At 43.0% G+C, this 27,943-nt stretch overlaps 1 protein-coding gene across 1 annotated transcript in view; it reads right to left on the bottom strand.

Moving 5' to 3' along the window:
• Window positions 1-9,882: 9,882 nt before the first annotated feature.
• Window positions 9,883-27,943, bottom strand: part of LOC145341818 (uncharacterized) — a 30,463-nt gene continuing 12,402 nt past the window's right edge. Inside the window, exons 2-6 of the mRNA XM_080186780.1 lie at window positions 23,544-23,651; window positions 22,183-22,322; window positions 19,936-20,032; window positions 13,649-13,773; window positions 9,883-11,979 (exon numbers count right to left, since the gene is read on the bottom strand). Of these exons, the coding sequence (XP_080042906.1) occupies window positions 11,803-11,979; window positions 13,649-13,773; window positions 19,936-20,032; window positions 22,183-22,322; window positions 23,544-23,651 (647 nt within the window). The 3' untranslated portion in view covers window positions 9,883-11,802. The remainder of the gene's footprint in view (window positions 11,980-13,648; window positions 13,774-19,935; window positions 20,033-22,182; window positions 22,323-23,543; window positions 23,652-27,943) is intronic.

Below are 27,943 nucleotides of genomic sequence, written 5' to 3'. Positions count from 1 at the left end.
TCCTGTTTTTGGACAGTGCCATGTTTAGGCTAAACTTCCCAAATTATCCTCATTTGCTAGATATTCAGTGTTTCATAACATTGATATCATGGAATCCTAGAATCCCTACAGTACAGAATGGCCTTTTCTGGCCCATCAGGCCTGCATTGTCAATAATCCCACACAGGCCTTATTCGTATAACCCCAAGTTAATACCCTTGACATAAAGAACTATTTATCAGCATGGCTAATCAACGTGACCCGGAGTGTGGGAGGAAATGATGGCACGATGGTTAGCGCTGCTGCCTCACAGCGCCAGGGACCCGGGTTCAATTCCAGCCTTGGGTCACTGCCCGTGTGGAGTTTGCACATTCTCCCTGAGTCTGTGTGGGTTTCCTTCCACAGTCCAAAGATGTGCGGGTTAGGTGATTGGCAGTGTCAGGGGGATTAGCCGAGTAAATATGAGGGGTTGCAGGAATAGGGCCTGGGTGGGGCTGTGGTCAGTGCAAACTTGATGGGCCAAATGGCCTCTTTCTGCACTATAGGGATTCTATGAATTCTATGAAACTATAGACCCAGAGGAAACCCATGCAGATATGGGGAGAGCATGCAAACTACACGCAGATCGTCACCGGAATTGAACCCAGATCCCTGGTGCTCTGAGGCAGCCGCCTAACCACTGTGCCACCATGCCACTTTAACTTTGCCTTTCATTTTTTATGAAAGAAAGCACAGGCCATTTTACGTCACTAGACCATTACCTAAATTTAGGGGGCAGGGAATTGGAACATTCTTAAATATGTTTTTCCTGTGAGCGTTGCTGGCAAGGCTAGCATTTGTTACCCATCTGAAGGTAGTGGGGGGGCTGCTTTCTTGAACCATTGTAGTCCATCTGGTGTACGTACACTCATAATGATGAGAGGAAGGGAGGTCCTGGATTTTAAGTCAGTCACAGTGAGGGAACGGTGAAAGGGTTCCAGGTTAGGATGGCGTGTGCCTTGGGGAGGATCTTAGACTTGTTTTGTTGTAAGTTCATCATCTTTCGTAGATGGAAGGGTAAATAGAAGATTTTAGGGCTAAGGACTGCACGAATTATATAAGGAGGGTTTTGCAGTGTATCCTTTTGTCTTTTAATTAGACAGCATTCTCGGACTAACCTGGAGCTGGCAATCTTGCCATGTTAGACAGCGGGGTGCTTAAATGCTAATCCAGGGGTGAAATGTCAATGGGTTGAGTACATACAGTCAGACAGTTTCTGAAATCACTCTCTAGCTTCGAGCATCACCGCTGGCCCATTAGTGCCGTTTCCCACCCAAATCACCAGATCAATTTAGAAGCTACGGAAGATCAAAAATCCTTATCCCCCGCTGTTGTTTTGTTGCCCTGTCTCAGGCCGTTTCCCCCCAAAAGACAGGCGTGTTCACTTGAGGTTTCCCCTTTGAATTAATCTTGATTGTGAAGCTGACATTGATGAAAATTACACAAATGTTAGACCCTGCCATTAGTACAATTTGCTCACAGAATGTCAGAACGCAGTGAGGAAATGAGGAATGATTACCAAAGAAAAGCATTTTAAAAATAAATGTGTCCTAGAACGCAAATGTATTGTGCTCAGCTTTAGAAATTGGCAGGCACTGTTCAAGCTAAAACCTAAAGTCAATAGCTAAGTGATTATGTAAGTGACATAGAGGTTGATTTTTTAAAAATTCTTTGATGGGGTATGAGCATCTGAGGGACCGGTGTGGATTTCCACTAGATATAAATCTGAGTACCAGTGGGAACTATAATATTATGTTCTGGGTTCTAGGTCTGATACTACTAAAGTTATGCAGTGTGATGAAACTGCTAAGCCTTTGGACTGATTGTAGCTGCAATTATTTCCGAAAAGTCATGAAAAATAGAAAAACATTTATTGTCCATTCCTAATTGATGCTGAGCCGCCTTCTTCAACCACCGCAGTCCTTGTGGTATATTTCCTTCAAGTCATTTTTGTCATTATTCCTATTAATTTTATCTTTGTTGGGGCAGGGCGGGGGTGGGCGCTGGGGGGAGGGGAGTGCTTTCCATCATCTACGATGAAGGTCATTTGCTTATTTCACGTACAGTTCTAAGTATATCAATTTGTCCAAATGCTATCCTAGGAATAAAATGAAACATTGTTACCAAAGGACCGACCTCAGAAAGATCATTATACAAGATGCATATTGCCTCAAGAAATTGCACAGATGTTACATATTTCTTCACAGAACTGAGGGGAAAACCAGTGAGCGATAGCATGATCACACAATCCTTAAACTCTTGCAATCATAGTGTAGAAACTAGAAGCAGGAGTAGGCCATTCAGTCCTTCGAGCCTGCATTGCCATTCATTTTGATCATCAAATTCAATATCCTGATCCCCGCTTCTCCCCATATCCCTTGATTCCTTTAGTCCCAAGAGCTATATCTAATTTCTTCTTAAAATCGGGCAGCGTTATGGCCTCAACCACATTCTGTGGTAGTGAATTCCACACATTCACCACCCTCTGGGTGAAGAAATTTCTCCTCACCACATTTCTAAATGGCTTACCCCTTATCCTCAAACTATAACCCCTAATTGTTCTTTGTTCATTGGGGTTGGAGTCACATGTAGGCCAGACCAGGTAAGGGTCACAGATTTCCTTCCCTAAAGGATATCATTGAACCAGATGGGTTTTCACGACAATCAAACACAGTTTCATGGTCACCATTACTGTGAGATTAACTCTTTTATAAACTCCAGATTAATTTCAGATTTACTAATTGCATTTAAATTCCTCCAGCTGCTATTTGAACACAGGTCCCCAGAGGATTAGCCTGGGCTTCTGAATCACTGGTCCAAAACTACTCTAATTCATTCTTTCCCAAGACTTCAAGACAACAGATTTCCCTCATCTTCCTATTATCCCAAAGAGTACAAGATTTTAAGACCCAAAACCAAATTCACTAATTTATGATTTAAATCATCGTCTCTCCTATTCCTCCCAATATCTTGGCCATTCAGTTGGATTTCTAAATTAAAGTCCTTAAGTGGCCATTTATTTGCCACTTAAGGGCCTTTTCTCAATTAGCCTCAATTGTCAGACTGGTGGGGAAGTGACAGATCAGAGTGCAGATAGAAAAATGACCAAATCTGAGGGTCTGAGCTATGAGGAGAGATTGGGTAAACTGGGGTTGTTCTCCCTGGAAAGACAGAGAATGAGGGGAGACCTAATAGAGGTGTACAAAATTATGAAGGATATTGATAGGGTGAACAATGGGAAGCTTTTTCCCAGGTTGGAAGAGGGTGAACAATGGGAAGCTTTTTCCCAGGTCGGAGGTGACGATCACAAGGGGCCACAGGCTCAAGGTGAGAGGGGCGAGGTTTAACTCAGATATCAGAGGGACGTTTTTTACGCAGAGGGGCCTGGAATGCACTGCCAAGTAGGGTGGTGCAGGCGGACACGCTGGGATCGTTTAAAACTTAGCTGGATAGTCACATGAGCAGACTGGGAATGGAGGGATACAAACGAATGGTCTAGTTGGACCAATAAGTGGCATAGGCTTGGAGGGCCGAAGGGCCTGTTCCCTGTGCTGTACTGTTCTTTGGTCTAATTCTGGACTGCCCCACTACTGGGAACTTTCTTCCTAAATCTAGCCTGTCTAACCTTGTTAAAATTTTATAAGCTTCTATGAGATCCCCTCTCACTGTTTTAAACCCCAGTGAATATAATCCTAACTGACTAATCTCTGCTCATATGACAGGTTTGCCATCCTAGGAATCAGCCTGTAACACCTTTGCTGTTCCCCCCTCATTAGCAAAGATATCTCTCCTCAGATAAGAACCAGGTGTGGCCTCACCAATGCTCTATACAATTGCAATAAAAGATTCCTATTCCTATACTTAAATCTGCTTGCTATGAAGGCCAACACACTATTTGCCTTCTTTGCTGCCTGCTGTACCCTGCACAGTTACCTTCAGCAACTGATGCACAAGGAATCCAAGGTCTCTCAACATACACCCATTAAAGTAATAATCTGTCTTCCTATTATTGCCACCAAAGTGGATAACCTCACATTTATCCATGTTATACTGCAGCTGCCATGCAGATGCCCACACACTCAGCCTGCCCAAATCACGCTGAAGCATCTCTGCATCCTCCTCATAGCTCATCTTCCACCCAACTTTGTATCATCTGCAAATTTGGAGATAATATATTTAGTTCCCTCTTCCAAATCATGAATATATGGTGTGAACAGTTGGAGTCCTGGCACAGATCCCTGCAAACCCCACTAGTCACTGACTGCCAATCAGAAAAAGACCTATATATCCCAAGGCTTTGCTTCCTGTCTGCTAACCAGCTTTCTATCCATCTCAATACATTACCTGCAATCCCATGTGCTTTAACCTAACATAGCAGTCTGTTACTTGCGACCTTGTCACACGCCCTCTGAAAGTGTAAATAAACTGCAAGGTGTAAGATACATGGGAAAATAGAGGTCGGTACAATGGTTAGCAGTGCTGCCTCACAGCGCCAGGAACCCAGATTTGATTCCGGCCTCGAGCGACTGTTTGTGTGGAGTTTGCACTTTCTCTGCATGTGTTTCCTTCGGATGATCTGTTTTCCTCCCACAGTCCAAAGATGTGCAAGTTAGGTGGATTGGCCATGCTAAATTGCCCCTTGGTGTCAGGAGGATTAGCGGGATAAAAACGTGGAGTTACAGGGATGAGGGTCTGGGTGGGATTGTTGTTCAGTGCAGGCTCAATGGACTGAATGGCCTCTATCTACAGTGTAGGGATCCTACGATTCTGTGATTAATCAGTGTCTGGGAGCTGCAGCGTTTGAAGCTCACCAGCTAGCTGTAAAGCAGTTACCATTCGGAATGTTATCTAACTCCAAGCCTTGTGTCATGAACGAAAAGCAATCTTCATCAGTGGACCCTCTGAACTGAAACTTAAATCCTTTCAAGTGCTGCAAATGTATCAGTGTGTCCAGGTGACTTAAAGAAAGCTCTAATAGCAGTATATTGCTCGCCGAGGGCTTGCCGATCTCATTCGTTTGAATCTTCCAGAAGTTGGGAAATAATACACCGGCAGACTACTGTACACACGTCAAAACTGTTTGGTGCTGTCCACCGTAAGTTTAAACATTACACACCAGTCAAATCATTCAGCCAGATACTGAGTCCACACGATACCTATAAACAACATAATGGAATTGGTCTACAATGCATCTGATATACAACAGAACTTGTGAATAAAACATTTAGATTTTTTACAGAGAATCCTTTCAGCTGTCATTGTAAATTAATGATGTAATTTATTGAGCTGGTAATCTTATCTTCGCTGTTTAAAGTGAAAAGCATGTATTGGAGGGACCCTCCACTATTTGTATGGATTTCTGCTAGATATAAATCTGAGTATGAGTGGGGACTATGATACTATAGTCTGAATTCTACTTTTGACGCTCACTATTGGAGCTGCACAATGTGATGAAGACATCTGCTAAGCCTTTGGGCTGATTGTATCTTCGGTAGTTTCCTAAACGTTATGACAAATAGAGAAATAAATGTTACAGCCAATCGTCTATGGGCGGAGTCTATGCCAGTCCATGGTTAAGAATTGTATAAACAACAGAGCCTGAATACAGAAGACCAAAAATAAGTTTCACACACACTAAACATTTATAACCTTTGGATGTGTTTGGGCAAGTCAGTGTTTGTGGTCTAGCAAATGCACATTTTGTCAACCTCACTAAAGTATCAGTCTTGCTGATGGAAGATTTGACACAAGTACCAAGTGGCCCATTTCCTTCCATTTTAAAAATAATTTAGGGCAGCAATTCTGATAATTTCACAAATTCATTCTCTGGCTGAAATTTTACAGGCATGGAATCGGAGCAGGTGAGGCTCGCAGAACTGAATCAGGCTGGATTTTACGAGCCTCACCCAAGCGAGGTCGCAAAATCCCGGCACCTGTCTCTAAACCTCTGGAACTCTTTCCCTCAAAAGGCAGAGGAAGCAGAGTCTTTGGATATTTTTAAGGCAGAGCTGGATAGATTCTAGCTTAATAGTGGGTGGAATCTTATCAGGGTTAGGCAGGAATTTGGGGTTGAAGATGCATTCAGATCAGCCATGAACTTATTGAATAGCAGAGCAGGCTTGAGAGGCCAAGTGGCTTACTTTTGCTCCTAATTTGTATGTTCAAAATTACTGTCAGGAGCATGTTGTCCCCTGCAGGCACCGAGGTTTTTAACATATCTTCCTGTGCCCTTTATGGAGAACAAGAATTCTGGTGTCATAAATTAAATAATACATGTTTGTAATTTAATAATTATGCCTCTGATGTAGAGGAAACCAGTTTACTTAACCTAAGTACATTGTCTTGTTTGAATATAAAAGTAGGGAGGTCTTGCTGCAGCTGTATAAGGCACTGGTGAGGCCGCAGCTGGAGTACTGTGTGCAGTTTTGGTCGCCGCACTTATGCAAGGATATTTTGGCCTTGGAAGGAGTGCAGAGGAGGTTTACTAGGCTGATACCGGAGTTGAGGGGGTTGAACTATGAGGAGAGGCTGAATAAACTAGGCTTGTACTCGTTAGAGTTTAGAAGAATAAGGGGAGATCTCATTGAGACATATAAGATGATGAATGGGATGGATAGGATAGAGGTGGAGAGGCTCTTCCCGCTCAGAAAGGACAGTAGGACTAGAGGGCACAGCCTCAAGATAAAGGGGGGGCGGTTTAGAACGGAGTTGAGGAGGAACTTCTTCACTCAAAGGGTGGTGAATCTCTGGAATTCTCTGCCTCGCTAAATATATTTAAGACACAGGTTGATAAGTTTTTGATAGGCAGGGGGATTGGGGGTTATGGGGAGAGGGCGGGAATGTGGAACTGAGACACGACAGATCAGCCATGATCTTATTGAATGGTGGGGCAGGCTTGAGGGGCTAGATGGCCTATTCCTGCTCCTATTTCTTTCTTATGTCTTGTAAAATTAAGCATTCAAACCAAATAACCAAATGGAGTTAATGAAAGCCCAGTGGTATTATTGCTGGACTATTTATCCAGAAACTCAGCTAATGTTCTGAGGACCCAGGTTCAACTCCTGCCATGGTAGATAGTGGAATTTGAATTCAATAAAAAATATCTGGAATTAAGAATCCACTGATGGCCACGGAAACCGTTGTCAATTGTCCAAAAAATCCATCAGGTTTACTAACGTCCTTTAGGGAAGGAAATCTGCCATCCTTACCTGGTCTGACCTACGTGTGACTCCAGAGCCAGAGCAACATGGTTGATTAAATGTGTTTAAATAAATGCTGGTCCAGCCAATGATGCCCTGGTCCCATGTATCAATAAATAAATGTCAACCATTAAAACTGGGGACTGGAGTGAGGATTAGCCCTCAGTGTGATCAAAAGTCGGGAAAAAAGATACAATGCAGGAATGAGAACTGAAGTGGTTAAAATGTGTTGGTAAAATCGGGCATTTATTATCTGTTGGTAAACCGGTTGTCAGAAGGGCCCATTACTACAAGGACCCTCTAAATATAGTTTTGCATTCTCCACAGGAATGAGACCTTGCAAATCAGCATTGTGTGATACCAGGGAATTTTCACAGTAACTTCATTGCAGCAAAGCCATCTCGTGACACTGATAAATAAACAAACATCATGAGAGGAAGATGAGCTTTCAACTTTTGGCTGGCGCATTGAGAAAGTTCATTGATGCAGAAACTTGCTTTTTCATCTGTCCCCAATATGTTGCAGTGCACTGTGCTTATTGACCTTGAATATTTAATTTGCAAGATAATATCACACCCCTGTTGATCTGAGCGATACCAGACTGCACACTATTGAGAAACACTTGCTGACTCTGGCTACTGCCCTCTTTCTATGTGCCCCTACGTGTAGTGGGAACAAGTTGAAAAGCCAGCGCGAGTTATCATCGCTAATTTGTCCTTATTCTATTGTCTCACACTCTCATTGGCCTGTCTGCCACCATCCAGAGATAGTCCTGTGCAAGATACAACTACAGATTTGAAGCCTTCCTGCACTGTGACAACCTCTTCCTCAAAAGGCATCAGGACTGCCCTCCCACTCCCCGGCAGTCCTGATCTCCCAATCCCCTCACCTTGGCCACACCGCCCCCCCCACACCACCACCTCCCCCCCCCCGCCCCAACAATAGGACACCATCTCCCACAGTCCCACCCCCCCACCCTCCGGAGCCCCAACTCCCCCAGCAGTCTAACCATCCATCTGCCCACTCAGATGACCAGCCCTGATCGCTGTACTCCCTCCCCCTGCCACCGATCCCAAATGCAGAGTGGAAGTGGGACCCCCACCCATCTCCCAGCCTCTAAAGAGCCTGCTCCCCTACAGGCCTCGCCTCCTATGGCCCCACCCTCTTTGCACTGCCCAATGCCTGATGGACAGTGCCAAGGTGCCCCCTGGGCATTGCCACGTTGCCTCTTGGACAGTGCCATGGGTCAGGCTGGCACTGCCAGGCTAGCAATGATGGGGGTGGGTAGACCCCTCATACCCCAACCTCCCTTCGCTTTAGCAGGGTCGGGACTCCAGGGGTTGCTGCAAACCCCACTCCTGACAGGGGGGAAGAGGCTAGCAGATCCAGAGACTTCAGTCCTAAACCCATTAATGATATTAAAATTCTCCTTTAAATATTTCTGACGCTGCTGGAAATCCAGGGCTTGGAGGTACACTGAGACCATGGCGCCTGGTGGGAAGCCTGCTGAATGGCCTCTGCTGATGTGCCCCTGCTCTGCACTGCTAGAGCAGCATAGCGGGCTGGGAGAATCACCCGCTATACCTTTATAAGTAAGGGTAAAGTTGCCATAGTCCCAGATGATGAAATGCTGCTCTCCCCTTTGACGAGGAGAACTGAATGATGGTGATTTTAACCTGAGGATCACCACAACTCAGGTGAGTGACAAGGTTAAGAAGGCCGGACCTTCCGGAATAACCTCAGCTGATACGGGAATTGAACCTACACCGTTGGCATCGCTTTGCATCACTAACCAGCTGTCCAGTCAACTGAGCTGAGCAATTATGTCTGTTCATAATGACTGTTCTCCATTGTCCTGCTACCTGTGACTCTCTCCAGTGGGTCCCATTCTTTTCTATTCAACCATGGCCAGGGAATCACTTGGAATGATTTTTCTTCCCACTCCTGCACCATTATCGCTGGAGACTCCAAGTATCTATCCACACATACTTCTGTTATATTTCTCAGCTAACTGCTTCCCTCCAGCTAGAAAATGAGATTCCCAATGGACTTTAGCAACATATTCCAGAAACATCAGGTTCCAACACAAACTCCAAAAGATGAATTTTAAAGTAACAGGAAATTATATCCTCATCCAACAATAGGGGGCGGCATGGTGGCAGTGGTTAGAACTGCTGCCGCAATACACAAGGGACCTGGGTTCAATTCCAGCCTTGGGAGCAGTGGGAGCTGGTTTGCTTCAGATTCCAGCATATGTGGTAATTTGCTCAGGGACAGCAGGGTGGCACAGTGGTTAGCACTGTTGCCTCACAGCACCCGGGTTCAATTCCAGCCTTGGGTGACTGTGTGGAGTTTGCACATTCTCCCCATGTCTGCATGGGCTTCCTTCAGGTGCTCCAGTTTTCTCCCAGAGTCTAAAGATATGCAGGTAGTTGATTGGCCATGCTAAACTGACCCTTAGTGACCCAAAATGTGTAGGTTAGATGGGATTAGCCATGGTAAATGTGTGGAGTTACAGAGATAGGGCAGACGAGAGGGCCTGGGTAAAATACTCTGTCAGAGAGTCACTGCAGTCATGATGGGCCGGATGGCCTCATCAACACCGTAGAGGTTCTATGATTCTAATGACCATAATTTATTCTTACTAACATTTAAAACAAACACATTTACCTTTATAAATTATATTTATTAAAACATGCAACAGAATTGACAAATAGCAATTTACATCAAATAATGATGAACATCAGCCACACTTTACAGAGGAAATATTATTTTAAAAAGTTGCAACACAACAGTTAGACTAATTATTCATCTGCTGCAATGAACATGTTGGTTAAACACAACTCACATTAAGAATGGCAAATGGCCAAAGTCCTATAGGTTAACTAAAGTAGCGGGCAACTTACGTTGATACTAAAACTACAAAATACTGAAAAAGATGTGCCTTTCAAAGATGAACCACAGTTCATTAATCCAAGCTACATATTTGGAACAATTAAATTAAATGTTCCTGTTTAACTCCTGACTGAAAGTAATGATTTATTTATTTGTTGACATGCATGTTTATTAGCATTCTCATGTTTTGGATTATTAGTGCATTTGAGAGAGTGTTGATCTGGTCTGACATTTACTAATAAGATGTAGCCTTAGAAATGGAAGATAGTATTGATGTCAGTACATATAACTAAGTTCCTTGATTTTGTTATTTCTTAAAATTTTCTGGAACTATGGTATTAAAAAAAAGAGGGATATTAGGCTTTCCAGAAGAAGACTTAGTTTGCTGTAAACATATTTGGCTAAAAGAAGTGCTTCAAACCATTTTCTAAACTCCAACAATGCGACATCTGTATCACTGGTGAAGCTTTTTGAAATCATGCAAGGAACACACCTTTTGCCAAGGGCCCTTAAGGACAGAAACAAAACCATTTTCATTTAGATCATAGTGGTTCATTGTTTCTCGTTTCCTGAGTGTTACGAAAAGGTCTATTAGTTCAAAAGCAGTTCAGATGATCCCCAAGCATTCTGGCCACACCATTAAGTAATACTCAAGGGCAATACTGGTTAGCAAGCTGCCCACAGACCTTGAACTTTAGGCGATGTTTTCTGGTCAGTGCAATACTCATTTAAGTTTAGTTGGAGAATGCATGTCTGAATTTAATGGCATCACAATATCTCTTTTCACCTTATCACATGGACCAGTTGGCACATTGTTGCTTCCTAAGCAATTGACATTTACACATTGAACAGAACAGACTTGTTCCAATGTCACGTCATGCTGATCCGCATTAAAAATGCAGGAGGAATGAGGCACAGTTCCACTTTATGTTGGGTGTTTTATCTACAGCACGTGGATACAAGACAGCAGTAGAAAAGCTGCACTCCTGCTACTCCAGTGAAAGTTATTTCATTCCAGTGTGACTCAATACATCTCAGACATGGACCACTTTGGTACAGCAGCATTTTAAACACAGCTCCAAATTGTGAATGCACTATTTGCTCATTTACAAGAGTGAAAAAGAAATCTTCGTCATTCATTCATTTGACTACAGACCCTTGAGGCCAAAAATGAAAACTAATTTTGACTGCATGCTGTCTTTGAATGCAAAGCAAAAAATGTAATTCAACCATTGCAGAAATCTGACTTAATTTTACCTCCTGATTCGATGTGTAAGTAAAATTGCTGGAACTTTGTTAAGCATTGATATTAACAACAACAGTGAAAAGCAAAAAAAGTTTGAAATGTGATTTAGTCTTCTACCCTACATCAGAACACTCTGACAACACAAGTGGAGCTATTTTCAACAGGCTATTTAGTTGAACACAACATATGGCTTTGGGCTCTATGTTAATTATGTTTCTATCAGCTTTCTAATTGTCATATGGTGACAATAAACAAATCACCTGTATAAATGCAAAACTTAACTTCCTTTAGCTCCCAGTGCTAAGATTAGGCACACACACTGATAGACACATCACTGGTTCTATGGTAAAGTGCACACTACTATAGTGTTATAGGACTTTAAAATAAACTATACATGCAAGATGGGATGGTGATTTGGCATGCCAGCTTGGAGTTTCTCCACTTTCAGACTTTCCCTTCCACAATCAAAGTTTTGAGATCCGCTGGGGTATTCACACAGAACACGTGATGTGAGACAGATTTCTTCTCCAAGACAGTGGCTATTGCTTCGCCCACATCCAAATGATTCACAAAACCCGGAGAAATCCGGTCTGGGGTTGCAACACCCATGTTAAGTTTCACCTGTCAGATAGAATATAAATAAAGACATTAACCCACTGAGATACAGATTAGTGGAATTTCCATGTTGCTAAACAATAAATGTCGCAGCCCCTATTTTGTGTTCAGCTACCATGCAACTGACCTCAAAGAAAGTTGCCCGCAGGGACACAGCAATGCCTGTGATGCGGATTTCCCCTTTCCTGACATCAGTTTGAATCTGGCGCCAAGTCAAGGGGATCTCCAGGTATCCAGTAAAAGAGAGGTCATCAATCAGGGTAAGCAACCAATCACATTGAAGTATTCTCACAGACAGTAAACCTGGAGGCAAAATGCACTGATCCTTTTCACTTTCAATCAAAATCTTACAGAAAATGAAATAAATGATTAGAACATATACACAGGATTAAAGTAGAAGCTGAAATATCATACGTACACTTAGTGATTTTTAAAAATTTTAATGGAGAAATTTGATACTCTGCAACTATATACATAAAATAGATTTTCAGGTTGACTGAGGTTGCTAAAGTAGTAACTATGAATATAGTGCATAATTAGAAACCCATTTACACCTCATTACAGGACATGATCTTTTCAATGATTCCAGAGTTTTTAAACAGAGACTAATAGTGCAAAAAAGCACATTCTCACCAGTTCAATGATTTCTACTTGATTGCAATCGGTGAGGATTTCAACAGTACAGGCTATAGAAAAGTGCCAGATTAACTGATGTTAGCTTCTGGATTTCCAGGTTTAAATGCACGCACGTGGACTCCAAAAGAAGCTGTCAGCTTCAAAGAGGTGAATACTGAGAGTTTCACCTTCATTTCCAATTCAAATTTCAGGCCATAAAATGTCCAATGTTTACCCGACAAACCGATTTGTAGGGACTTTAAAAATATCTTTCTTTTAAAGCAGATCCCCAATCCTGACATTTAAATGTTCACATGAAAATTGGGGAGAGTTGCTTCAACTTTATCCCAACTATAGTTAGATGGCATACTCTACACAGGCCCAGTTTTAACTCTTTCAGTGCATGACATTTTGTGTTTAAACACAACTCCAAATGTCCTGACATTGATTTTTAAGCTCAGCTTTCAACTGTTAATCAGCAATGCTGATATCAGAAGTAACTGAAAAATATGGAAACTACTTTAATGCCCTTTCATGCAAGAGAGCAGAGAAAGTTCAAATTGAAGTGTAAGAAATAGAGATATTTATTTAATTCTAAGACATCTCACATGTAAAAGAAAATCAAAAGGCAGCTTTTCAAAATACTGATCTTTAAGTTTATACAGAAAACAGTTACAATCCAATGTAGCTTTCACTTTATCTTATTGGGCGGCACGGTAGCACAGTGGTTAACACTGTTGCCTCACAGTGTCAGGGACCCCAGTTCGATTCCCAGCTTGAGTCACTGTCTGTGTGGAATTTGCACGTTCTCCGTGTGTCTGCGTGGGTTTCCTCTGGGTGCTCCAGCTTACCCCTACGGTCTGAAAGGCGTGTTGGTTAGGTGCATTGACCTGAACAGGTGCCAGAGTGTAACGACTAAGGGAATTTCACAGTAACTCCCTCTTAGTGTTACTGCAAGCCTACTTGTGACTAGTAATTAATAAAGTAATAAATAGGATGTAACACTTAGAAGGTAATTTCCTTAATTTGGCATACAGCAAGTTCTTATTGAAATCTTTACCTCATTCAGTTTGCATGGGACATCAGGATATTCCTCTCTGACAACCTGACAGAATGCCAGAGCTCCCGCAGCGCCCAGAGTCAAGAAACCAGTCCCGGGCATCAACAGACGCTCGCCTGCACCACCTACAACAGAGGCAGAAAGTAACAGCGTAGGGGTGAAATGAACAATTTGACATTTGTTAAGGTAGTAGAGCAGGAACCCCAAAGTATTTTATGAAGCCCAACTAGACCCTGACAGCTTTGCTGCTTTGGCATTAGTGTGAGGATAAGATGTTTCATTCCAAGTGTAATTCCATTGACACGTGAGAAAGATTTTATCAGAACAAAATTTAACGATATAGTTTAACTATAAAACATGAAGTACTCTCACAACACCAGGTTAAAGTCCAACACTTAGTAGCATGATCTTTTGGAGCGCTGCTCCTCCCAGCACTCACCTGATGAAGGAGCAGAGCTCCGAAAGCTCGTGCTACCAAATAAACCTGTTGGACTTTAACCTGGTGTTGAGAGACTACTTACTGCGCCTACCCCAGTCCAACACTGGCGTCTGCACATCACGTATAACATATGAATTAGCTTTATATTTACTAACTGAACAATACTTAAACGTGACAAGATACAGTTCTTCACTGCTAACCTATCTTGATTCGTTCCAATTCAAGCAATATTCCTCTGATAGACAAACTCTTCTTCAAAATCAGTTAGTACCACACAGACTTACGAGCTTGGGCATCTTAACAGTCCCAGAGCCTTTTGAACATCTCTGGACAGATAGAAAAACACCCATCTTCTGACAACCCTAACAACAACCTCCAAAGACAGAGAGAGACACACAGACAGAAAGATATCCCTTACTTCTTTCAGAACCAGGCAGAAAATGATTGTTTTAAAATAAAAGAGAATTGCGTGTTTTCCCTGCAAACTTAGCTCCTCCCCTTCACATGACTCTGCCTCAATCAACCTAATCAAAACCCTACCCTGAAACCCCAGGAGAAAAAACAAAAATGTCTCAACTCAGCTTAAACAAACATATCCCTAGCTAAAATCAATTAGTGTGCATTCTCAGCTTGTGAGCTATCTGGTGCAGACAAATCCGCACCATGTAAAACAGAGCTGAATTTAAAAACACACCCCCCTATAAGAGACATGATAAAATACATTTCTTAAAGGCATCACACATTGCATCTTGAACTTTTGGCAAGGGTTCATTAGGGCTTTTCACTTACAAAACTGGAACCGCAAGGTACATAACCCATTAATCTAGTTCTCAGGTATAGAAATATATTCCATTCATGGCTGGAGAGATTAATTGCCAAGCAACAAAAGGATCACGACTGTATGATACCAAAATAAGATGGTATTATTTTTAGATGCAACACTATTAGAGTTCCTCTCCCTTAGCCAACTCCAATGCTATCTACAGCCACTATGGATTCAAGGCCATTCCCAGCAAAGATCACTAGAGATAAGCAAGGATGGGACATGAACAACAGCAGGTTTCTCTAATCTGCAGCTCAGCAGTAGAGGGTGTAATTGTTGCACGATATTGAGCTGATTCAGTATAGACAAGGGATCAAACCTGGAACCTCCGTAGACCATAGAAGTCACCCTCACAGCACATGGTGCATGTAGTCTCTACAATCAGCTGAAAAAATTCTATTAATGAAAATCGTGGCTGATATGTTCCAAACAAATCTACAAAATTTGCTCAATCCACTTCAATTCATATAGGAAATGCAACTCTTTTGGGAAATATCTTAGGAGTAGAATAGGGTAGGAGACAAATTGAGATTTCCTTACATATAATTTATTTGCCAAGATCATGGCAGAATTTTTTAGCCTTCTTGGTTGTGGGCAGGGATGTTCAAAAGTCCATTCATTTGGCAGGACCAGGAAGTCCCACCAGCAAAAGAGGGCCGTAACTTCCCGCCAGCAGGAGAGGCTGTACCTTCCTGTCCTATGAGGCCCATTCTCTCATTGTGACTCGCAAGTTTTCTGGTGGGTCCGCTCAGGAGAATCACGTGCCGGCCATTTCATGGGATTTGCGTATGCATTCCTGATGCACGTACGTCTCCCAGAGCCAGGGAACAGCTGCAGTCAGGACTGCGCTGAAAGCCGACGGGAAGAGAGGTAAGTCATTTAAATCTCTTTTTAATGTATTTTAAATCTATTTTGCATGTGATCATTGGGCCTGACACGGAATTTGCCAGGCCCGATTGAATCTCCCACCCTGACAGTAGTACTTCATTCCGATGAGGTTTAGAGTAGCTCACCACATTCAAAGAACTAGTGGGAGATCCTGCTGGAATGAAGGGGGGCAATTGGCCCCCCCCCAGGGGTGGGGGTTGGTGCCCTTTGGGCATAAGCACCCTAGCAGTGCCAACCTGTGCCCCTTGGCACTGCCCAAGCCCAATCCCAGGCACATTGTCCAATGGGCAGTGCCATCGAGCAGTGCCAAGGGGGCAGGTCAATTGTCAGTAGGGCCGAGGGGCGATTGGTGGGGGTTCCTGCTGCCACTCTGCATGGGGTACAGTATGGGGTGCCAGTAATTGAGGTGGGCTGCCCTGCTGGGTTGGGGAGGGTTTGTCTCCTGTGGGAGGAATGGGATGGGGTGGGGTGGGCTGGACATCGGGTTGCTCCGGAATGGGGGGTGGGTTTGGTCCTGGCCTGGGAATTCTCATGAGTGCCGCAATGGTGTCAGGAGGGGACAGCACTGCAGGGGTCCCGGTCTGGCCAGCCATTGAGCTGGCCAGCAAATGGGGAGGCTGACAGATCGGAGCTACTGCGCGTGCGCAGAGTTCCAGAGCTGTCAGACTCCGGCGCGAATAGGTCCCGTCCCCTGGATTTTTAATGAGATTCACAATTGTGACCTCTGCAGTGCACAGAGTGGGGAGATTCAGGTCCAAAGCTGCACTGAAAAAACACTGTCGTGATTTAGACCAGTGTTCTCACCAATTCAGGACTTTCGGGAGAATCACACCCCCCCATGTTTATAGAGCGAAGATTTGCTGACTCCAAGAGAGTCAGTGATGTTGAGTGGAAGAATAAAAATCAAAGCATTCTATAGAGATCTTAAACTGTGGGCTAAGATCATAATTTCAATTTTAGACGCAAGCTCAGCTCGTCTGTCTCATTTAGCCTCCAGCGGCAGAATGTGAACGAGACATAAATTTTACAAGGAGTAGATTCCATCTCAAATCTTGACTAAATATCTTTCTGGTTTTTGTTCATGACTAGAGTATAGATGGAGCTCAGTAATTAAAAAATAATTTTCATAGAAACCCTACAGTGCAGAAAGAGGCCATTTGGCCCATCGAGTCTGCACCGACCACAATCCCACCCAGGCCCTACCCCCATATATTTACCCACTAATCCCTCTAACCTATGCATCTCAGGACACTAAGGGGCAACTTTACCCTGGCCAATCGACCTGACCCACACATCTTTGGACTGTGGGAGGAAACCGGAGCACCCGGAGGAAACCCACGCAGACTCAAGGAGAATGTGCAAACTCCACGCAGACAGTGACCCGAGCTGGCAATCGAACCCAGGTCCCTGGAGCTGTGAAGCAGCAGTGCTAACCACTGTGCTATCGTGTTGCCCCCGTTGTCTTTCCTCAATTCTGTAACGGGAGCTTGGAAAAGGGATATTTAAAGGGTAGATAAAAATGTCAGATCTTGGGCATTTGTGTCTGAATAATCTTTTTCTTTATCATAAATGTTTGAGATGGTTTCCTGAGATCCGCGTGACGACAAACCAAGATTATATCTGTGGCAACAATCCAGGGATGCTAATGTCACAGACATCACGCGATGTAGGAAATGCAACAAAAGAAATTGCTAAACCATGCATGGACTGAAAATTGGAGTAAAAGAACCGGCGGCACATAATTAAAGAAAGATTTGTTACCAAAAATAAAAGGAATGTATAATAGCCCATTACATATATGTCAGAAAAGACAAAAATCTGAAAAGAATGTCAGAACCATTACTGCATACACTGTACAAAAGGCTAGAAATTGAAGTTCTTCTTTTAGGAATGAGTAGGCAAGGCTATTGCTTTTCCTTCACATGAATGACATCCACTGTCAGGTTTTTAATTCCCCCCCTTCCCCCCCCCGGATTGGTGCCAGCAAAAGAATTTCATCAAAGACAGTGCAGTGGTGCTGTATCAATGGTTTCCTGTCACCAGTTGCTGTCTTTCATTTCTCCATTCCATATCTCCCCCCCAACTCCCAAAATAAGTTCAAATTCCCACTGCCGATTTAAAATTGAGGATTGCCGAGCAGCGTGAATACTGAGAATGAAGATCGAAAATCAGGACTGATGAGCGGGGTTGGGTGAGAGGTTTAAATACGACAGCGTTGCGAGAATGGGCTAACAAATTAATGGAGACGCGTATTGAGATCAGACAGAGGAACACTGGCCGCGATTCTCCCATCGCAACCCGCTGGTTTTCTGGCTGGTCGCGGTGGGAGACGCGCGTCACCGGTCTCGTACCGGGATTTGTGTGTGTGCCAGGAACTCATGCGCATCTCCCAGAGCCGGCAAACACTCACCAGTCAGACCACACTGGAAACCAGTGGGAAGGCAGGTAAATAAATAGAGTCTTTTTAACATGTATTTTAAGTATGTTTATCAGTTCATTATCAGGAACTTTCAGGTCCCAATTGAATCTCCCACCCTGCCAGCAGTACTTCATTCCAGTAGGGTTTACACTAGCTCTCCATGTTCGGGGAAATAGTGGGAGACCCTGCCGGAATTAAGGGGCAATTGAGGCCCCCCCAGGGGGTCAGGCAGTGGGGAAGGTGCCCCCTGGGCATGGATCCCCTAGTCTGTGCCCCCTGGCACTGCCCAAGGGCCAAAGTTCCCATGCCCGGGGGGCACCATGGCAGTGCCCACTGGGCATTAGTCAGTGCCAAGGGGTGGAGCCTGGGGCAATCGGTGGGGGTCCTGCTGCCACCGGATCAGTGTAGGATGGAGGAAAGGCAGCAACTGGGGCGGGCTGGTCTGCCAGGGGGTGGGGGAGGGGGGAGCAGGGGGTGGGATGTGCATCAGGCTGGCTTGGGAATAGTTGTGGGGACCACAATCAGGCTGCAGGAGGTGGGAGGGGGCCTGGAGGGACAGCATTGCGGGAGTCCCGGGCTGGCCAGCAAACAGGGAGTCTGACAGATGGGGACCACTGCGCATGCGTAGAGTTCCAGAACCATCAAACTCCAGCATGAATAGGCCCCTTGGGTTTTAAATGATATTCATGACTGGGATCTCTTCAGTGCACAGAGTGTGCAGATTCAGCTGAGAAGCTGAACTGACAAAACAGTCGGGATTTAGAACAGTTTTCCCACCAATTCAGCACTAAGGAGAATCGTGGCTATTTTGTGGGTAACCAATGTGGAGGTGAAAATTTTGATTTCACCTATGTTCCAAAAAAAAGCAGTGTTTACACTGAGAACCCTGGATTGTTGGGAAATTTTTTTCAGTGGAATTTCTGGTGGTGAGCATCACTTTATATTAGTTTCCCTTATAGCTCAGTCACTTTATACACAAGCTGCCTTCTATGCAAGCAAATCTTGTAATTCTTTTCATATGTACTGTAATATAGTTATTCATAGAATCTACAGGACAAAAACAAACCATTCATCCTAAATTTTCTTTTTTATTCATTCGTGGGACATGGGTGTCGCTGGCTAGCCAGCATTTATTGCCCATCCCTAGTTGCTTGGGAATAGTTGAAAATCAACCACGTTGTGGGTCTGAAGTCACACGTAAGCCAGACCAGGTAAGGATGGCAGATTTCCTTCCCTAAAGGACGTTAGAGCCAGATGGGTTTTTTCCCGACAATCAAAAGTAGTTTCATGGTCATTAGTAGATTCCTAATTGCTGAATTTTTAAAACTTAATTTAAATTCCACCATCTGCTGTGTTTGAACCTGGGCCCTCAGAACATTAGCTGAGTTTCTGGATGAATAGTTTAGCAATAATACCACTAGGCCATCACCTCCGCAAATGGTCGGCACAACATTCTTTAAAAATATATATAACCAAACTATTCATACAAACACACCTTTTAAATGAAATGGAACAGCGGCATTGCAATCAAGAGGGAAATAGATGGAGTGCCTGACTGTGCTGTCGTTTAGAAACCATCCTATTTTGTAAGCAGTTTCTAAATTTAGAAGTTCGGCATGTGAAAACTTAAGACTTTTCAGTAGAAATTCTGAAGAATCCAAAATAATATGATTCTTGAACAAGTTGCCACGCCATGGAGACAGGAGTAATCCACTCACCAGTTATAAATGTGTATGATCCATTTTGGTCATCTTTAACCAAAGGGAAGAATGCCTTCCAAGATGTGAATGTGCTGAGCACCAAGGTGTTCAGAACCTGCAATATGTAATATATATATATTTAACGCCACGGTAAATGATTTGTTTTGAAGGTTGCTGCACAGTTTTCATTGTTCTGAAGCTTTTGTCCATTATTACCTGTGAGGTCTGTTTCGACTTTATTTCACCCTGCAGTTTCCATCATGAGTTTTACATTGGAGGTACTGGAGGTCCCAGTCTTTGCCTTCCTCACTCAAATCATACATGGGGAAAGGTGCACAAAGGAAGCCACATAAAGTAGTGGTCCTGTTGGATTTGATGGTTTGATTTCTCTAAGCCTTGTCACCTTGCAGATTATTATACCTCAGTGCATCCTTTGGCATTTGACAGGGTACTTCACAGAAAGGTGTCATAAGATAACTTGTGGAGTGGCGCTGTGGCACAGTGGTTAACATTGCGGCCTCACAGCGACAGGGACCTGGGTCTGTGTGGAATTTGCATGTTCTCCCTGTGTCTACATGGATTCCCTCTGGGTGCTCCCAGTCCAAAGATGTGTGGGTTGGATTGATTGGCCATGCTAAATTGCCCCTTAGTGTCAGGAGGTTAGTGGGGTCAATAGGTAGAGTTATGGGGATAGCGGCTGGGTGGGATTGTAGTCGTTGCAGACTCAATAAGCCGAATAATCTCCTTTTGCACTGTAGGGTTTCTAAGAGCCCATGGTGTTGGAGGTAGTATATTGGCATAGATAGAGAACTGACTAATGGACAGGAAACAATGAGTGGGGAATAAGGGGTTCTTTTTCAGGTTGGTGACCTGTAACCAGGGGGGTTCCACAGAGATCAGGGCTGGGACCCCAACTGTTTACAATACATATTAATGACTTGGAGGAAGGAAGCAAATGTTCTGTGGCAAATTTGCAGATGACACAAAAATAGGTGGAAATGCAAATTGCGAGATAGAGATATAACAGTTTACGAAGAGGTATTGATGAGTAAAGTAAGTGGGCAAAAAGTTAGAAAATGGAGTACAGTGTGGAAAAATGTGAATGTTTGTTTTGAAATGGAGGGAGAACAAAGAACAGAGTATTGTTTAAATGGAGAAAAACTGCAGCAAGCTGCAACACAAAAAGGACTTAGGGACATGTGTGCACGAAACACAGAAAGCTAGCACACAGATGCAGCAAATAATCAGGAAGTCTTATGGAATGGTAGAGGATAAGGGTAGGGAAATCTTGCTATAACTGTGCAAGGTACTGGCACATCTGGAGTCCATGAGCAGTTTTGATCCCCCTATTTAAGGGGAACTATTATTTTATCGGAAGCAGTTTAGAGAAAGTTCACTAGGATGATCCCAGCTATGGAGGGATTGTCTTATGAGGAGAGGTTAAACAGATTGGGATTCTACTGATTGGAATTTAGAAGAATGGGAGGTGATCTCATTGAAACATATAAGATTGTTAAAGGGCTCAAGAGGGTAAATGCTGAGAGGACGTTTCTCTTGATGGGAGTATCTGGGATCAGGGGGCACAGTCTCAGAATAAAGGGGTGCCAATTTAAGACTGAGATGAGGGAGAATTTCTTATCAGAAGGTTGTGCGTCTTTGGAACTCCTTGCCACAGAGAGCTGTGGGGCCAGAGTCATTCTGTATATTTAAGGCTGAGATGGATGCATTTTTGATCCGTAAGGGAATCAAAGACTAGGGGAAAAGGCAGATAAGTGGATGTGAGGAATATCGAGTTCAGCCCTGATCCTATTGCATGTCGGAGCAAGCTTGAAGGGCCGAATGGCCTACTCCTGTTCCTATTTATCATGTCTTATGACAATATCATACTCTGACAGGAATTCTAACATGAAAGAATTTGCTTTGGCTGTGAGGTGATCATTTAGTGATTATCCCATCATGATTCCAAATTATTATATCAATTAAAAAGGGAAATATTTTAATCTTAATGTCATGTGGAAACTGAACAAGGGCTGGGGACGATTGAGGGCAGTTCAAATGGATTAAGGGACTACAATTTTAAATTAAAAGGGGCACGGACATTGCTCTGAACCAGCGCGGTCCTCGGCAAATATATAAAGCAAGATAGAGATGCTAGCAATGCATTGCAAGACCTCTCATCAATAAATCACATGCAAGGAATAGTTCATAATGGTCTGAATGTGCAACGTTGTTCAAAAGGTTTGAGGTTTTAATCCTAACACTTACCCTATTCAGTTCCTCAAGTGTTTGAGTGTGAGGAGGACCACCCTGCCACCAGCTGAACCCCAGGGATGATACAATATCCGTCACTTTTCCAACAATTTGAAGTAGTTCTTTCTTAGCTGCTTCTGCACCATCTTCAGAACCTGGAAGCATTTTGAGAAGTTAAACCAATGCTACAAAGTACAGTGGAAAATGCATTAACATTCCTCAGCTTTATTTCTTACCTTTGATTTTATTAAAATATAATAAAGGGTTTATTACAGATCTAGTCTCTTTAAAACTGGGGCAGCATGATGGCACAATGCTTAGCACTGCTGCCTCACAGGGCCAGGGACCCGGGTTCAATTCCCGGCTTGGATCACTGTCTGTGCAGAATCTGTACGTTCTCCCTGTGTCTTTGTGGGTTTCCTCCAGGTGCTCCAGTTTCCTCCCACAGTCCGAAAGACATGATGGTTGGGTACATTGGCAATGCTACATTCTCTGCGTACCCGAACAGGTGCCAGAGTGTAGCAATGAGGGGATTTTCACAATAACTTCATTGCATTGTTAATGTAAACCTACTTATGACCCGAATAAATAAACTTAAGCTTTATTAATGCTTCAACTTAAATCAGACACCTTGATGTGCTTATACTAAAAATCCAAAAGGGTGAAAGGATAGGAATAGCTTGTTTGTACTGAAAGCAATGTTAAGCTTCTTATGTGGGAAAATGGTGACTTATTGGTAATGTCACTGGACCATTAATCCAGAGGCCCGGCTAATGCTCTGAGGACATATGTCAAATCCTGCCATGACAATGGGTGGAATTTCAATTCAATTAATAAATCTAGAAGATAAAACTAGTCTCAGTAATGCAGACCATCATGGAACTATCATCAATTGTTGTAGAAACCCATCTGGTTCACTTTCGGGAAGGAAATCTGCCTGTTCTGGCCTACACATGACTCCAGACCCACAGGCAATATGGTTGGTTCTTAACTGCCTTCTGCAATGACTGAGCTAGTCATTAAGTTCAAGGACAATGAGGGATAGGCAACTAATGCAGGCCTTGGAAGAATATCCCATGGAATAATGTAGAAAAAATGTAAAGGACTGAGTCTGCACTGAGATTACATAGAATTTACAGCACAGAAATAGGCCATTTGGACCAACCTGTCCAGCCAGTGTTTATGAGTTTCCTTTCACGTGTCCTCATCTAACCCCAACGATGAGATTCAAATTGATCTAAAATTTATTTTATCCAGCTTGAATAGAATTTGTTGAGGTTTCGTGCTGATCTTTGTCTAGCCTCCTTTTATCACCAAGAGTAAGGACATTTATTTTGATCATTTTTGAGTTACTGCTCAAAAAGAAGAAACCTTACCGACATCTCCAACCAACGTAAAAAGCCTAGATCTGGTAGCAGCCGGGACAAAGTTCTTCAGTTTTTCCAACCGGGCTGCATCTCGGGATATAGCTGCCACCCGGAAGCCTAAAAATACAAACAAGGATTCAACAACTGTAACGCAAACACAACCCCCTTGCAAGCAGAGAAAAATCATCTTTCAGAAGGAGAAGGGCGGGGTGACTGTTAGAATGGAAAACTTTTCATGAACAAGTTTGCATCTGTCTCAACACAAATTCTTAACTGTTGCCAATTGGAACATTTGACATTAAAATGGCAATCAAGATAGAAAGGTGTTATAAAAAATGTGTGCAAAGTATGGTGATGTCCCGGACAACATTTAGTCCAAAATTGGTTAGTTGGTTATTAGTTTCATTTAATGCTTTTTATGGGACTTTGCCAGGAACAGAATTACCTGTTGCACTGATCTACATTATAAATGTGACTGCACTTTGGAAGCAACTTGTATGAAACACATTGTGACACGCAGAGCATGTGAAAGGTTTTGTATGAATATATCTTTCTTTCCTGCACAAAGGGATACTAAATGCACAGTCTAGGTAGACAGACAGAATAAACTGATTCAGAAAATATTACTGTGCCATAGTGTGACTACAAACAAATGTGTGAACATTGAAGCGAGGCAGGCAAATTGATCTGTATATTGTTGGTAATAAATGAGTTAAAGCATCCATACGAAGTTACTTAGCTATTTTAACAAAATACTGCTTCAGCATTTTCTCTGAGCATATAAGTTTTATATGAGCATACTGATGTGCTGTTATTGTCATAGAACATTGCCACATGTGAGTTGAAACATAGACAGAACTCTTAAATGCCCAGAATATATTTTACCTAACATTATCATCTAGGCCCTACTATTGCAGAGCCAATTAAGTTTTTTTCCATTAGCATACTGGCTGCTACAATCCCTAAATGTCTTTTACATGTTTTCTTCCTAAAAGAGGACTTCATCTCCTGGGGTGATTAGCCACTCTTGTCCCAAGGCAGATGACCCTCTTCTGTTATGATGCACTTAGAACATAGAACATAGAAAAACTACAGCACAGACAGGCCCTTTGGCCCACAAGTTCTGCTGATGATATCCATGCCTACTAGGCTTACCTATAACTCTCAATTCTATTAAGTTCCATGTACTCACCCAGAAGTCTCTTGAAAGACCCTATCGAATTTGCCTCCACCACCACCGACAGCAGCCGATTCCACTCACCCACCACCCTCTGAGTGAAAAACTTACCTCTGTACCTGCTCCCCAGCACCTTAAACCTGTGTCCTCTCATAGCAACCATTCCAGCCTTTGGAAAAAGCCTCTGAGAATCCACCCGATCTATACCTCTCAAAATCTTATATACTTCTATCAGATCACCTCTCATCCTTCATCTCTCTAAGGAGAAAAGACTTAAGAGGACAATCACTACAAATCATCCCATCCCTCCCCCTTTAACTCCTTGTTAATAACCAAACTACTCAAGCCCAGGATCTAATTAAATATTATACACGCACATACACATGAATTGGACAATTAGTCTTTTACTGGAAGACTTTGACTGTATACAGTTCCAAATACAGTCTTGCATGGAACTCTTCCCTACAGGCTTGCTACTTTTCCATTCATATGGCCAATACAGCAATCCTCTTATATGAATTTTAAAATAAAGTTTATTTAATAGTGTAGGCTGACGTTAACACTGTAATGAACTTACTGTGAAAATCCCCTAGTCGCCACACTCCGGCACCTGTTCGGGTACACTGAGGAAGAATTTAGCATGGCCAATTCACCTAACCAGTACATCTTTTGGACTGTGGGAGGAAACCGGAACATACAGAGGAAACCCATGCAGATACAGGGAGAACATGCAGACTCCACACAGACAGTGACCCAAGCTGGGAATCAAACCCAGGTCCCTGGTGCTATGAGGCAGCTGTGCTAACCACTGTGCCACTGTACCACCCTGAATCTCTGCTTTACTAATCCAATGACATTAGCATTACACCATCAGCTCCCTATGGTAGGACAGTGGCCTGAAATAACATTGAGTTAAAAAATGTGAACCATGAATATGCCCGCCTTAAGTTCCTTTACTCTCCTTAACAAAGGTGTACTTGAGTTATTTTAAGCACATTAAAGCCTCTGAGAAAAAATGGAGAGAATCTCAAACAAACAAATTGAGCATTCCCACCTGTTATGCCCCAGTCTTTAGAATTTATGGCATTTAATCAACTTTGCCATTCTTTTTCGAACACTCCAACAAATCAATGTTCTTTTGAAGAATGAAAGTTCAACATCACACAATGACCTGTAATCAAAGACTCTTGAGAAACATTCCATTCCCCGATTGATCTTGTTGATAACAACCTCAGACTCACTCAATGTTTCCAGTGAAATGGTCGATAATTACACCCAAACACTGGCTAGCACCTAAGTGGGGAGTCCCATGCTCAGATTTAAACAGAAGGACTGCATAAAAACCAGAGATTAAGGCCCTTTCAGCTGCTGTCAATGTGATGAATTGCTCAGTTGGTCTAAATGTACAATCATGTTATGTGAGACTTCTGGGAAAGGGAATCATCGGATGGGATTTTCCAAATTTCCTGCTGTGGTTGCTTGCCATTAAAGTTAAAGTTTATTTATTTTTTATTAGTCATAAGTAGGCTTACATTAACACTGCAATGAAGTGACCATGGAAATCTCATAGTCGCCACACTCCTGCACCTGATCGGGTACACAGAATTTCGCACGGCCAATTCACACATAACCAGCATATCTTTCAGACTGTGGGAGGAAACCGGAGCATCCGGAGGAAACCCACACAGACAGGGAAAATGTGCGGACTCCACACAGACAGTGACCCAAGCTGGGAATAGAACCGTCCCCCGGCACTGTGAGGCAGCAGTGTTAACTACTGTGCCACTCTACTGGCCAATGCTGTTTTGCATGGTACACTGACCACAGCCACGGAAATTATAAATTCTTCTTCCATAAACCAAACACTAAACTGTTAACAAAACTGAAGATGCACCATTAATACTTCCTTATATTCGCCAATTCACCTCAAATATATACATTAACATTGCTCATCATTCTGCATCAGGGAACAGGCTCATATCAAGGTAACAGGCTCATATCAAACACTGTTGCACAATATCACCATTTTTGATAAAATTGTACATGTGATGACAATGATTTTAATTGAAATAATTTAAGAATCAGCATAATCTGATTTGATCTTGCTAACAAGTGTTAAGATCATGGGGGAATGATCTTTGACATCCCTCCATTCATGAAAGGTGATGGACATGCAGCAAACAAATCCATTTCACGAGGGGTGTTTTAATGTGGTGGACCTGTGCTGGTGGCTGAACAGACCACTCCTTGAGAGACAGATTCTGCCCCAAGCCGCACATGAAGCTACTAAGTGACATTGTATGCCGTTGTTTTTGAAGTTAGCGCCTGTTGCCAAGCCGCTGTAGCCTCTGGTCATTCTGGTAGCGCATGTTATCCCACATGGGGTGCCACCATTTCCCTGTCATCAGTTCGTGTCTCCCAAATGTGATAATGTCCTCCCGTCACACATGTAAGCATCCTTGTACTGGAGCTATGGGAGTCTTACCTGCTCCACCTACCTCACCATCCATAAAGTTCTTAGGTACACAACTATCTTCCTTCCTACAGATAGGAAAGCTAACAAATTTGCGTATTTTGCCTTGAAGAGGATTGCTCCACTTGTCCTGTCAAGATATATTCACAATGCGCTTCAAACAGTGAAGATGGAGACTGTTGAGCTTCTTTTTTTTGATAGCTGTAAATCGTCCATTTTTCACAGCAGAGGTGCTGAGGACACAGGTCATATAAACTAACAGCTTGGCCCTAAGGGTCAGCTCTATGCATGCATTGCATGTCAGCCAATGCCGGCTGCTTTTCCTATCTATATAAAATGCTCTGCATCAAGGAACTGATTTTCTATCACCGTGGACTCAAGAGGAATGTCAGCACAGTAACAAACCAGGTTTGTTTCTGTTCAATGGCCCATCTCCTAATTATATAGCAAATTATGCTTAGACTGCTCATATTTTCCATTTATCAATGTTGTTAAAAAGACGGACAAGTCTTGTCGGCATTTAAGGAGAATTATTTTAAGATACTGAAATGATAACCCTTCGAAGTGTTCTTTCTGCTATTTTGTTTCAACTTCTTTGAGAATAAAAACTACGGACACCGTTTGGTTTCCCCAACTTATTACATTAATTACTAATGTGTCTCAAAGTGTCTGTGAAGCAGGTTACAAAATTTTTGTATTTATAACTAAGATTCAGAAGTCGGCTGAGTCATTAACCCAGCCACACCCTTCTGCAAAATT

Source organism: Carcharhinus amblyrhynchos, chromosome 4 (assembly GCF_965287045.1).
Source record: "Carcharhinus amblyrhynchos chromosome 4, sCarAmb.v2.hapA, whole genome shotgun sequence".
In the NCBI taxonomy this organism is placed as follows: domain Eukaryota; kingdom Metazoa; phylum Chordata; class Chondrichthyes; order Carcharhiniformes; family Carcharhinidae; genus Carcharhinus; species Carcharhinus amblyrhynchos.
The sequence above is the reverse complement of the archived record's forward strand: the minus strand, read 5'-3'. Positions and strand labels throughout refer to the sequence as shown.